The 13057-nt window shown below is 41.3% G+C and overlaps 2 protein-coding genes across 6 annotated transcripts in view; one reads left to right on the plus strand and one right to left on the minus strand.

The window, feature by feature from the left end:
- Window positions 1-3576, plus strand: part of creb5b (cAMP responsive element binding protein 5b) — a 41570-nt gene extending 37994 nt beyond the window's left edge. For 4 of the 5 annotated variants that reach the window (XM_047599636.1, XM_047599635.1, XM_047599633.1 and 1 more), the window contains exon 11: window positions 833-3576. In XM_047599636.1, the coding sequence (XP_047455592.1) occupies window positions 833-987 (155 nt within the window). In that variant the 3' untranslated portion in view covers window positions 988-3576. Of the gene's footprint in view, window positions 1-168; window positions 679-832 lie in introns of those variants that run through there. The other variant, XM_047599634.1, reaches the window with a different exon arrangement.
- Window positions 3577-6530: 2954 nt separating this feature from the next.
- LOC125016036 (probable serine carboxypeptidase CPVL) lies at window positions 6531-10574 on the minus strand. The gene is made up of 8 exons (XM_047598202.1): window positions 10477-10574; window positions 10323-10389; window positions 10037-10159; window positions 9515-9646; window positions 9234-9332; window positions 8960-9133; window positions 7089-7271; window positions 6531-6995 (listed from the first exon to the last, which is right to left on the minus strand). The coding sequence occupies exons 1-8, from the start codon at window positions 10572-10574 to the stop codon at window positions 6888-6890; spliced, it is 984 nt and encodes a 327-aa protein (XP_047454158.1). The 3' UTR covers window positions 6531-6887.
- Between the last annotated feature and the right edge of the window lie 2483 nt (window positions 10575-13057).

Genomic DNA, 13057 nt, shown 5'->3' on the forward strand with positions numbered 1-13057 from the left:
CACACAGTGACTGCCAAAAAGCCTTCGCTCCAATGTGCTGGTATCCAGCTCCCACGCGTGCTTCAGGACTCCTCCGTTGACATATGGGTGTTGCACACTCTGGTAGCCGTCCTGGACTGGGAGGGTTTAGTCTGAATCCCTTTTGAGACTTATTTTTCCATCTGACAGCACCTCTGCGCACAGAGGCAGCCGAAACTCTACGTGGGAAAGACATCACTGGCTGCGCACTCGCGTCCAAACTCTCACGGATGCCCACGGATCTCGCTAATTTTTGGACTGTGCCTCGGCTCAGCCGCGCATGACATCAGAGCCCCACCCTTTGATACAGATTCGAGTGACATTTCCATGTAATTAGGATAAGGCACCTCCCTGTGTGGCTTTAGCGCAGGAAAATAAGGCTCACATCCCCCTTGGCTGAATGGTTCTTTTATACAGAAGAAAGCCAACTCCCAGACTGGGCAGGACTGACTTTCATTGATGAGTCTAGCTTGTGTACAGATGTCACCTTCAATGTGTCAGACATGTTTACAGAGTTGAGTGATTCACTTTTCCATCTTTGTGTTATCCATTATGGTCTATTTTGGAATGACAGAAGCTATGTGAGAATTCTGTGAGAGTGTGTTATTTGTCTTAAATACATGTTGCTCTGCTAATAAAGCTGTTTTTGTACAATCATAATATTTGGTCTGCGTCTGTTTTGCTGTTTTGTCATTGAGTTATATTTTCAAATCCCTGCGTAGGCCTCGAAGGTCGTAGTATTTATACTCGCACTCACGCACACCCTCCACGCGCCGCCGTCTGTCCTCACTGGTGTCCCCTCCTGTCTCCTCAGGTCCAGAGAGCAGTCCGGCAGGGAGTCCGGCCCCGGCGTGCTCCCAGCAACAAGTCATCCAGCACAACACCATCACCACCTCCACCACGACTATAGGGGGTAACAGCGTGCACGGGCAGGCCAACCACCGCACAGACGTTAACCCCATCCACTAGGGACAAGAAGAGACTAACCTCGGCTGCAGCCCCCCCCCCCACCCTCCCCAGCACCACCACCACCATCACCGCCCCCGCTTTCTGAGGGCCACACGCCGCCCCCCTCCCCTCCATCAAGAGAAACCTCAAAGGCCTGTGAGGCTGTTCTTTATACAGTAGCTACAGTATCTATTTTTATAGACAAACCCTATTAACGTATAAATGTTCTATGGTTTGCTTTTTTTTGTGCTTAGCGGTAAGAAAGCTTTGCTAACCCTCTACGCCATTTCAGTAACTTTTTGTCTGTCGCGTAACGGTACAAACGTGACCACGGCGTTCGTGGAACCGGAGGAAAGAGCCTCGCGCTGGCATCTCCATCAACAGACCTTACATCTCTAAACCCCCAATGGACTGAGTAACGAGTCTAATCATCGTCGGTGTGCCGCACGCGGACAGCGTGTCGAACTCACAAAAAAACGCGTGTAACATACAAAAAAAAAAAAAAACTGAATGTGGGATGTTTAGCTTGTTTTTGTTTGTTTTTTTAAGTCAAATTGTCGCCATGACGTCTTGAAGACTAGAATATGCAAGCAGGAGAAATGATCCTTTTCCTTTCCTAGAAACACATGTGACTGTTAATGTTCCCTGTCAGCCGTGTTCTCAAAGAGTTTTATGAAATACTGCGCGACGGTGAAAATACCATGTGATCAAATGGAAGCAATACATTGCAGTACTGACCGTTGTCTCTACTGCGCGCCCACATTGTGATCAGAATGGCCAAGGATGCTGTTACAGCTACAGAACTGTACACTGTGATACCGGTTGAGGCAGCTCAGGGGTTGAGACCAACTCCTCCGCTCTCCAGGACCAAATGAAGCTTTAAATCATTGAATCCTCTCTGTTGTGTGTCCGTTGCGTGTTTGGATCCATGTTTTGGTTCGGAATTCCAAATGAAAATTGCGTGTGTGTGCGTGTGTGTGCGTGCGTCTGCAATAGGTTTGCATGGGAATATTGTGTATTTGTTTGTCCTTCTTTCCTCTGTTGAACAAAGTTCAGTGTGTGTACTTTTTTTTTGTTTCGTTTTAAAAGAAAGACTAAAGTGTGAGAACGCCACGGGGAAGATTTCTGAACATCCTTTTTTTGTTTCTCTTTTTAACTGGCCTCCTGCAACTGGTAGTTTCCTAGCGAGGAGCAGTTCGTGTCTGTACTTTCCAAGATGTCACAACGTGCCTGATTCTTTCTTGAAGTCTCGGTTGGCTTGATTTAAAAAAAGCTTGTAATGGCCGCCTAAACTAGCCGTTCGTTTCATACAGCAGACATGTTGCATGTACGGCCAAAAACTCATCTTTTCTATCTCCCTTCCTGCCTTGAAACGTACTGCCTTCTCATGTTGACCACAACCCCTCTTTCTTCCCCCCCTCCTCCCCATGACCAGGAATGTCAGTTCATTAGCATGACGACTACAATGCACTGTGTTTTACAGTAGGATGGATGAAATACATTCCACTGACAGGTGGAGCGATCGCAGCGCTGTCTATGCACTTTGTCCTCTGTCATGCCAGAGGGTAGAATAGCCATATTAAGGTCAGAGTAATTCTCAGAGACCCCCCCCCCCCCCCCACACACACACACACACACACACCCTCCCGCCTCGTCGTCTTCACTCACCAGCGACAAACTTAACTGTGTTTTGGCTTTAAGGAGAGACTGTGCCTGGCTTCCTCACACGCATATAGATAGAACAACTGCAACCCGCAGCCTGCATTGCAAGCCTCAACTAAGCCATCTGATGTGCGTGCTTTTTGTCTCGCCGATTGGTACAACTTGGATGTGAATAGAAAACCTCTGTTCATCACAGTGGGTTACATGAAAGTTCGTATTTGGGAATTTGAAGCGTCATGTCATTTCTTTACTGTGGAGCGTGCAGTTTGGTATGTGTGTGCAGTCAAAGATATCTGTCTCTTAAAAGGGCTTTGTCGTAGCAACCCTCTGAACTAAAGCTTGCCTTATTACCGTATTTAGACTACACCATTCCAAATTAACCTCTTGCATGTGAAAATGTGTCGATGACCTCAAAGTACATTGAACTGGAATAATTAAGAGGACCTTAGAGTTAGATGTGGATTCGGAAAGGTATAGATAAAGATTGTTAATGTATAGGCGGAAAGGACAGACGGAAGTGCAGCGTGAGTGTGGATTTGTGTGAGAGTTGGAGAGCAATTCCTGCATATTAACGATGTTGTAATTGTATTATTTTAAATGTAAAACTATAAATATTGTACATAATATCATTAATTTCTATAATCCTGTACATGTACAATGAAACCACCTTTCTTTTTGAAGGGAGTATAAAGTGTGGTACGTCTGTACATAATCTTTGCGTAGCACTTGTTGCCTTTTGTTGTATGTCGAGGCTCATTTCAGCGCTTAAATACATTGTTGATATGTGATGAACTCATGAATTCATTCTTGCCTGCATAACTTCGTACATTTTTTTTTGTTTTTTTGCGTATGTAATTACATTGTCTCCATCTTATTTTGCATTTGTACAGATGTTAAAGTATCACTGCAGTTACATTGCGGTATGAAAATAAAGCACTTGTTCTGTAACATACAAGTAACTTCTTCCCCCCCTCCCACCGTCGTTCTTGGAACCCAGTGACACAGCTACAGTACGTCCCGTAGAAACAATTCTACGAAATGAATGATCGAATCAAACAGATGCTTGTCCTTGAAAAATAACTGCTCATTAAATAGTTAGATGCTTTAAAGGTTTAGAATACTCATTAATTATTGAACCGTCTAGACAGCTTGATAGATGCCTGATGAAATAACATGGCCGTAAACTTCAGTACACAAACATCTTTGTGGAATCCTGTCAAAATGCCAAATCAGATAGATGCAGCGAGCCAATTAAATCTTAGCCACAACAACGAAATAAACAAGCTATAAAATAAACTGCGTTGTGTAATAAAGCATTTCCAGCCGTTTACATTCAGAGGAAGCTGTACACTTTATTCAGAGACACTGAAAAATAATTTATCAATTTTCAGGAACTCAATTCAGATTATTTACACTTTTAAAAACGGCGTATGACCAACTGCTTTGGGTGCATTTTTTTTCTTTTTCTTTTTTTTTTTTTTTTTAGACATGGATTAGACAGCAGGGAAATTTCTCTGGAGTACAGTGACCTCTAGTGTCGGTCAAAAAGCACAAATTCATAAACATCTGCTCCAGCATGTTTTAAAACTCAGTGTCATAGAAGAACAATTAAGGTTGATAATCAGTGGCGGCCGGTGGAATTTGGTGGGTGGGTTAACAAATGCATAATACAGATTAAATAGTTAACACATCACCCATAAACACCGTTACATCAATTACAGGTGCACTGTATTTGTTATACTTGTTTAGTGCTCTACATCAGTGGTTCTCAACTGGTCCACCTTCAGGACCCCTCAATCACCCCTTAATGACGAGCCGTGACCCAAATCAAAGAAAACCTTCAACTTCTTACATTTATTGAATGAAAATATTTGGCAGTTTGAACCTGACACAGTAGAATATAATATCACAGTATGAAAAAACACACAGACAAAAAAAAAAAATCATGATAAATCAAAACGACCAGCAGGTGGTGATGAGCTGCAAGTGTTATTCTATTCAGCCACTTCTTCAAGCAGACAAGAAATTAAATAATTTTAATTATGTAGTTTTAGCTAAGCATCTTCACTTACTTAAACTATGACAATTGCACGATGGGGATAGGGATTTTGACCGGGATTTGAACCCGATATCCAGTGCCCAATGTCACTAACCACTGTACTATCCAACCCTACCCAATCCAATCCAACCCTACCCTACCTCACCCTACCTACCTTTCCCAGTCCTGCACAGGACAGCTTAACTGTTTCCGATGTGACTTGCGCTGCATCGATGTTTTCTAATTTTGTCCGAAAATTATTCAAATCCACAATTTCTTGTTGCAGGCACAAAAAAACAAAAAGTGAATTCTTGGTTACACTTGCCATTAGCCAGTTCTTTCTGTCAAACACAAAGCGATTTTGTCGTTTGTGCCTTTGAGTTTTTGAACATCGTTTGGCTGATGTGATCCCAGCGTCTTAACTTCCAACATTCCCTCGAAAGACAATGAGGAAAATGGATTAGAAAGCAAATTATCCACTTCATTCATACTAACTATTGACTGTATATACTGCGAACGCCCGCCACAGCTGAACTTCCCCACTCTGGCACCAGCAGAGTACTGAAATATTGATAATTCCGATACCCGTCTTTATGTTCTAAGATCGATTCTCAAATCAAAATATCGATACTTTTGATACTTCAAAATTACTGTGTTGTGGCAACACAGCAAACCATGTGAAACACCTCATGATACTCCACAACACAGAATATGAGACAGACAGAAGAGGAGAGCACAGTGTAGGAATTAAGATGCAAGTTTTCATTTTGTAGTAGTTATGTACTTATTTGTCTTATTTCTTGTTAAGAGTTTCGCATATTTTGTATGACTGTGTCCTCTTTGTTTTTTCTGTTGTTGTCACATCAGCGTGGCTATATAGTAAATGAGGTCACAACCTCAATATGCTTCTGAGTTTAGAATAAATAAATTACTCTGATGTCTTGTATTCTTAATGAAGCAATAATTTGAAATACGCTATTTTTATTTTATTTTTTTTATTTCTTTGACTCAGTATCGTATCGGAAAGGAAATCGGTGGTATTGAACATCACTACTAGCAGCCTGAGCGGATAACGGGGTCATCACATGACACCTGTCGATTACTTGCAAGAATTAAATGAATGAACGCTAACGAGATATTTTATGTTTTTCTTCGAGTTTTTGGTGGTGTTGCTACCATTGGTTTCACCGAAACTTAAAACATTCCGTTATTATCTGAAAAAAATAATAATTTTCTCATCTTTTTTGTGCTAGTTTGGGAAGGCTTAATCCTGTTAGCCCATTTATACCAGCCACCATTTATAATTGTCCCCTGCATCAAATAGCTAGCTGGCCACCTTTAGCAGTGATCTTCACCCCACTACACTTCTACACCCCACTACCTGTTTAGACCAAATGTAAACAGTGCTATGGTTTGTAGAGTCATGAACTCTTTATCGAGGTGAGAGAGGCCTGCATTTTTTTGGATGTTTTCTTTGGCTCTTTTTGTGGTGAATTGTCATCACGTCGTTCTGGGAAGTTGTTCTGTATTGTCCAAGTGTCTCCATTTGTCTGTATGCCAGATCCTTAGAAATACAGGTTAGATTATGAAGATCTATTCACATGTTCTGCCTTGATTCCTCTTCCTTGCGGTCAGCGTTGTGACCTTTACCAAGTTGCTGAATGACATTTCAGTCACCACTTCCTGATTTTGGCATTGTGCACCACAGGTGAAGCTTTTCCAACTCATTTCTGCAAACAGACCATTTATGGGTATAATTCAGCAGGGCTGGAACTAACTGGGCTTTGTTCTAGTCCTTGGCTTTGTTTTTTGTTGGATTGCATTTGAAGACGTGATGCAGTTCAGAATGAGACAGAAGTCATGAGGGGGTCAAATACTTTATCACAGCACTATATCCTTGACTTTGATTTTGAAGCATGGACTTAAAGATGAAAAGCAGCATAACACAGATCCCAGAAAAAAACATGAATGAGACCAAATTTAATCTGATAATCAGACTGAACTGCTGCATTATACTTTTTAGTACTTGAAACAAGTAGGCAACAGTTCAGAGGTCAGATCAGGATCAGAGAACTTGCAGTGATTCATTTGCAACACAGTCAGCGTCAAAACAAGATTCTTTCTTTAATTAAATTTGCTCCAAATAAGTACAAAATATGCTCAATTAAAGTGGATTTAACAATCGGCTCTTGCAATCAAGTTAATCTGATGAATGTGTTCTTTAAATTGGATTTTTCCAGCCCCGCTTTGACAAGAATCTGTCAATCATATCGAAGGACCTCTCTGGCTGGTCATAAGGGAGAATGTGTCCCCCTCCCCTGACAACGACCTGTGTGGCAAGACAATATTAAACAGGATTATAACATCACAGATACGCAAGTATTCATTTCAAATGCCCGTGACCTGTTTAAAACCTGCTCACCTGGTAAAACTCCTTAACCTGTCGAACATAACCAGCCACCTCCGTGTCATTGGGCTGGATCTTCCAGTAGAAGCGAGGGGCTTTCTTGTACTCTGCAGCGCCGGTCCAGTTGACAGTAGTAAGGAACCTCTCAGTCAATGGAACAGCCACAAGTACATCCAGCTGACCATTGTACATCAAGACCTGAACATAAAATATATTTAATATATATATTTTAAAATGTGCGCTATCCCTCTGGTGGTTCTTCTATCAGCTCTGTTTACCTTCTTCTTCTACAACTGGCTTTCTTGGATGTTTTTGTTCCCTGGTCATATGCCAGTGCAGTGCAATTGCATTATCTGGGTGCCAATATTCGTCAGAGTAACATGTTTACATGTGCTTAGAGTCAGAGTCGGATTAAGGCAATAATTCTTTTTTTTTTTCAAAACTCAGACGTCAGAGTCGTGAGGCTATGGAAGAGGAGTATTGATCAGCTTCGAAGAGGTTCTGGTAAACTATCCGGCACCTCAGTGATGGTAGACAGCAACTTGCTGTCTACCATCACGCCCCCGTCCCCGTACCATCACTCCCCGTCCCCCCATTTTCGGGGGGCCGGGGAGCTGCTGATGTTACCTGGGGCTACTATCTGGCGGTGGAAGGAATATTTTGAGGAGCTCCTCAGTCCCACCAACATGTATTCCATAGGGGAAACAGAGGCAAAGGGTTGGACCGTCCAACCCCTGGGTAGAAGTCCCCAAGATAGTGAAACAACTCCCTGGTCCCCATCCTTAAGAAAGGGGACCAGAGGGTGTGTTCTTCTAACTATAGAGGGATCATAATCATAATGGCTGATGGCTTACCTGTCGTTGAAAGGGGGAACCGTGTGCCTGGGGTACTTACCCTATGAATGGAGCTCTAATGAGGCTATTGTTAGTGGGAGCCTCTAGTCTCAAAGGTGTGAGTGTTGTTGAAGGAGGCTCCCAATAACAATAGCCTCGTTAGAGTGTCAGCGACAGGTAAGTACCATCCATTGTGGAAATAGTGACCCCAGTTTTTGGTCAAGCAAGTTTCTGGTGGATGTACCCACAGAATTATTTCCTATTTAAACCTCAATTTCCCACTAGTCTATCAGAAATGACGAAGCTACTCGGATGAGTGGCGAAACGTCTTCAAGTAATTCCACAAGTCCTGTTGCCTTTATTCAACACCTTTTGGATTATAGGGGGATCACACTTCTCAGCCTCCCCAGGAAAGTCTATGCCAGGGTGCTGGAAAAAAGGGCCCAATTAATAATCGAACCTCAGGCCGAGAAGGAGCAATGGGGTTTTCGTCCCAGGCGTGGACCAGCTCTTTGGCCTCCCTGGGGATGGGAGTTTGGATGGGAGAATGAGCTCCTCTGACCCTCTAATGTTTGGTGTAGTAGATGGATTGTCCATAATGGAGAGCAGTTCATCCAGTGTCCTCCTGTCCTTCACTGAGACAAATGACTCCAACTCCCTAATGATCACATGTCCAGCCTTTCGGATCAATTTGTTGATCCTACTGATATCTTTTTTGCTGGTTTTACTCCCCCAACAAACCACAGCAAAGTGTGTAAGTTTGGTAGCCAGCTGTAAGTCAGACCAGTTCCATGTGAGGGTCTCCACCAGGGCTGCCCTTTGTCACATGTTCTGCTCATAACTTTTATAAACAGAATTGCTAGAAGCAGCTGGGTGAGGGGGGGTGTCGGGTTCAGTGATTGGAGAATCTCATCCCTGCTTTTTGCGGATGCAGCTCCTAGCTTCATTGAACAATGAACAACAATGCAATTAAACATGCTTCTATTGATTGAACACAGCTATTGTACATTTCAGACAAAATACAAAAGCAGTGGATGATCCTGCAGCCCTCACCCTATAATTATCCATCAGCACCCCCAGCCACGGTTTAATGCTCTTCATGACATCCTGCACAAGGTACATCTCCACCTCTGACATATTGTGGAACCGTAGTTTTCCTACGTGGATGGCTTGCCGCACCGCTGGCAGGGTCACAAACTGGGTGGCATATTTTAGATGGTCAGGTTTCTGTGGTGAATACAAAGAAAAGGACTGGGTTACTTATACTGCTACAAACCGTGACTGGTTTATAAAAGTAGCAACGTGTAGCACAGGCAGCTCCGAGTACCTGACATGTCATGTAGTTGAAGACGTTGGTGCATCCTGTAGCTTTTTGGAAGTAGGTACTGTTTGGCTTCCCGTCACAATACAGCAAACATCGAAAAACCTGAAAAGAAATGTTTTAAGAATTTTAATTTTATTTATATGGGATGAGAAACAATGGGAAACTGGTGAAAATCAAGATGAACTCAATTCAATTAATTCAGTCAAATTCAGTAAATTCAAATAAGTACTATTTAAATGAAATTAGATGATGACATTTGGATGATGACATCTGTCATCTCTTACCCTTACAGCGTCCTTCCAATTCTTCTGATGGATGTACTGAACCACAAGGTCTGTCTGCTTGTCAAAGTAATGCTTCTGAAGCTCATCTATGATTCCTGTTTGATACAGGAACTCCCCATAACCACCCACTATCTGATGTGGAGAAGATAAATTCACTGTACATAAATTCCACATCCACACGTCAACAACCGCAAAAATAAATGTGCAAACATTAAATATGAATTATGCAACAAAGACACATTAACCAACAACTCTATGGTTAAGAAAGAATTTGTTACAATTGTAACCAATTGTATTAAATAAATGCTGTATTATATGTGTGAAATAAGATTATTTGAAGGGAATCTAATGAAACAATATTATCTGGTTGAGATAAAATGATCATATGGAATAAAATAAGGTTATGTGGCAGAGAATAGATGAACAAAGGCATTTTAGATGAAAGACAGAATAAGAAATATGTAACACATCTGGAGAACTGTATGAGTTAATGTGCTGTGGAGTAAAACGTTGGATACACACCAGCTCTGGATCGCAGAATCCATTCCCTATAGCCATCCCCTTCAAGTTGATTTTCACCTCGGCACTGGGGTTGTTTTTATGTATGTAGTGACAAATGGTAGGGACATGCTTCCCTCCATATGACTGCGTAGAAACAGGGAAAGTATTCAATAGTGAAGGCCTTTTAGATTAAAAAATATTACATGACACAACATAAACTTTATAATATAGTCAACTATGTCATTGTTTTGCCACTTGTGTAATAGTCATGTAAAGAAAATATTAAAATTAAGAGGAAAAAACATACCTCTCCAGCTACATAGAAGTCATTGGACTGATAATCAGGAAAGATCTGGAAGAACTGCGTTAAAGCGCTTTTAAAAGGAAGAGAAGATAAATAGAGACAACAATCAAAACACCAAGAGGATTCACTATAAATAAGTCAGGTGGCAGTGATTTACCTGTACAAATCTCTGCCAACATCATCCTGGTTCTGAGCATAACCTGCGTCATTATCAGTGAAGCTGAACCCTGTCCCAACCTGTAACAACAAATACATCCCTTCAACCATAGGAAACCCTGAGTGGATGATGTCTTTAAAGTAAATGTATTTTCTGAGGATTCATGAGAACAATACGTACTGGACTGTCAATGTATAAAAGTGAGGATTTGCTCGTCCAAGCATAATCCCTCAAACCGACTGCAGAGACAGGAAAAGAGAACAATGCTCCAACACACACAATATACAAAACCCAGACATTAAACAACAAGTCTACACCTACAAACCATTTCTTACCGGTCAAGTTCTCGTGCACCACATACGGTCCATGTTCCACAAAGAGGCCGAACATGCCGGTGGCACCGGGTCCACCCTGCAGCCAGAGCAGGACTGGAGCTTTCTCTGAGTCTGCCTGTCAGTCAGATCAAGAAAATAGAAGATCTCATCACCATCTAGTGGTCACTTTGGTTACTTAACAAATGTTAAAAAAAAAAAAAAAAAAAAATTTAAAAAAGCGCTTCACCTGAACAATCACAAATGATCGTAATTAGAATTAAATGGCTTTGAACAGGTTGTGAAAAATGAGGTTTGGACGTTTTCAGCCTACAGAGATGTGGTGCAGTTTTCAGACGCGGAGCCATGGAGAGTTCAAGCTTGAAGTATATTGCTAAACGGTCCCAGTCCAAGTGCCTTCGTTTTAGATATAGGGCCTACTACTGGTTGATTTTATATTAGCATCTACAACAACAATTTTCCCATCAGTAAATACAAGTTGTTATAAATAAGCACAAGCACTCTATTTCTTAAACACAATGTTTAAGTTGCAATATTCAACATGTTGTTGCAAGCTTAGCTTGCCATACATTTTTCAGAAGGAAATTATGATCACACATAAAACCTTTATCTATCTGTTCATCTCACTTCATTCTTGGTTGGAATGAACACAATGCTATATGCAATTGTGCGGGCTTATTATTCTTCTACTGTTTTTTGGTTCGCTACTCCTCCCAGAGTTCTGAATTTTTTTAACACATTAACATTTTTTTAAATTAACAATTTTAAGAAGTGATTAATAATAGTAAATGAAGAGTATGTGTCTGTAGGCGGGACGGGGTTAATGTCTCTGCTCACTGAAGATAACAAGCAAGAACCGTCAGTGTATCCAAACCTTGATAAAGTCAGTACTGAGTTAAAAAAAACATGTGACAACACTATCAATAACAGAAGCAAATGCATGAAGTATATTATCAATAGATGTTAGAACATAAAAATATTTATGAACTATAAACCATCACAAAAAGGAAAAACCATTTCAGAACAGACATATTCATATGTAGTCCACAGTCGTTTAGTTTACATTGCTTTAATATTACTCATACCATATAAGTGTTTGCAACTTTAACAGTAAGTGAATACTTTTTACTCACCAAAGAGAAGTGACTGTGTTCTGAACTAAAATTAAATTGTGGTTAACTCTATGTTGTATGCATAATTTTAGTCTTTACGTAGCCCATAGCGTCTTCTGGGCTATAACTGTACTGTATCTCAGTAAGTCGTGTGGGATAGACAAGGCTGTAGTAGATACCATCACATCCATGAAGAAGCTTCTTGACCTAAGTGAGTGCAGATAGGGTTTATGCAACCCTAAGAGGATAATCCGGGAAGATGGAAGCAGCTGAACTTTTGAATGTAAGGGGACTGACTTCCCTGGCAAACTATTTCAGCACAATGTTGATAGTAATGTATCCTCGCCACTATGACTCAGGGCTTTTCAGCCACTCCAGTATCTCTGAAACATCCCTCCTCAACACTATGATGTCGTCCAGATAGACCCAACAGGTCTCACTGCAGGCCAGCTCTAACCCTTATTTAGTTAACTCCTGGTAGAAGTCTGGTTTTGTTATGGTTCAGTTAAGGCTAATATACCCTAGGGCCAGATGTTGCCCATAATTCAGTTATGACAGTGGGCCAGGTAAAAGGTTTGGTGTAAATTAGTTAAGGTGCTGGGTAAAATCTGTCAGCCACATGAGGCCTAGCCATAAACCACATAAACTGTTTGTACTTGGTACAGCTGTGGTAGAGGTCTGGTTATGTTATGGTTCAAGCTTTCACTTCCGTAAACGGGCCACATATTTGCTCTGCATCTGGGCCACTTCCAAACCAAAGGGAAATTTCTATTCATTGTGTTTTTGTCGGAACCGGAATCAATGTGGTTTGTCAAGTTCATGGATGCTATACTTGCAGCTGACCACGAGATGTCTCTAGTAGTGTCTGTCTTTGAGGCTGTGGAGTCTCAAATCTTTTTTTTTTTTTGATAAGCCCCAAAAGCTTTAATTGTGCCACATTTTGACACAGAAATGTGTTTTGACAGTATAGCATTCAGTGATAAATATTCTATAAAACTGCAAAACCATGATAATTGGAGGGAAATAAAAGCAGTTTATGTAAATGTTGAGAGTTGATGAAAACTCATTGAGTGTGGTGAAAGAAACAGGTGAAACAACCACATTAGCTATGATTGGACTGTGGTGTATAATGACTGT

Source organism: Mugil cephalus, chromosome 11 (genome assembly GCF_022458985.1).
Source record: "Mugil cephalus isolate CIBA_MC_2020 chromosome 11, CIBA_Mcephalus_1.1, whole genome shotgun sequence".
NCBI classification, from domain to species: domain Eukaryota; kingdom Metazoa; phylum Chordata; class Actinopteri; order Mugiliformes; family Mugilidae; genus Mugil; species Mugil cephalus.

What these genes read in the sequence shown, in the direction of transcription:
- LOC125016036 (XM_047598202.1), bottom strand. Translation starts at nt 10,574, where the DNA reads ATGTATTTGTTGTTACAGGTTGGGACAGGGTTCAGCTTCACTGATAAT. An exon ending in GATTCTGCGATCCAGAGCTG is followed by an intron (nt 9,647 to 10,036) that starts GTGTGTATCCAA and finishes TCTCCACATCAG; the next exon opens with ATAGTGGGTGGTTATGGGGA. An exon ending in TCAACTACATGACATGTCAG is followed by an intron (nt 9,134 to 9,233) that starts GTACTCGGAGCT and finishes TATTCACCACAG; the next exon opens with AAACCTGACCATCTAAAATA.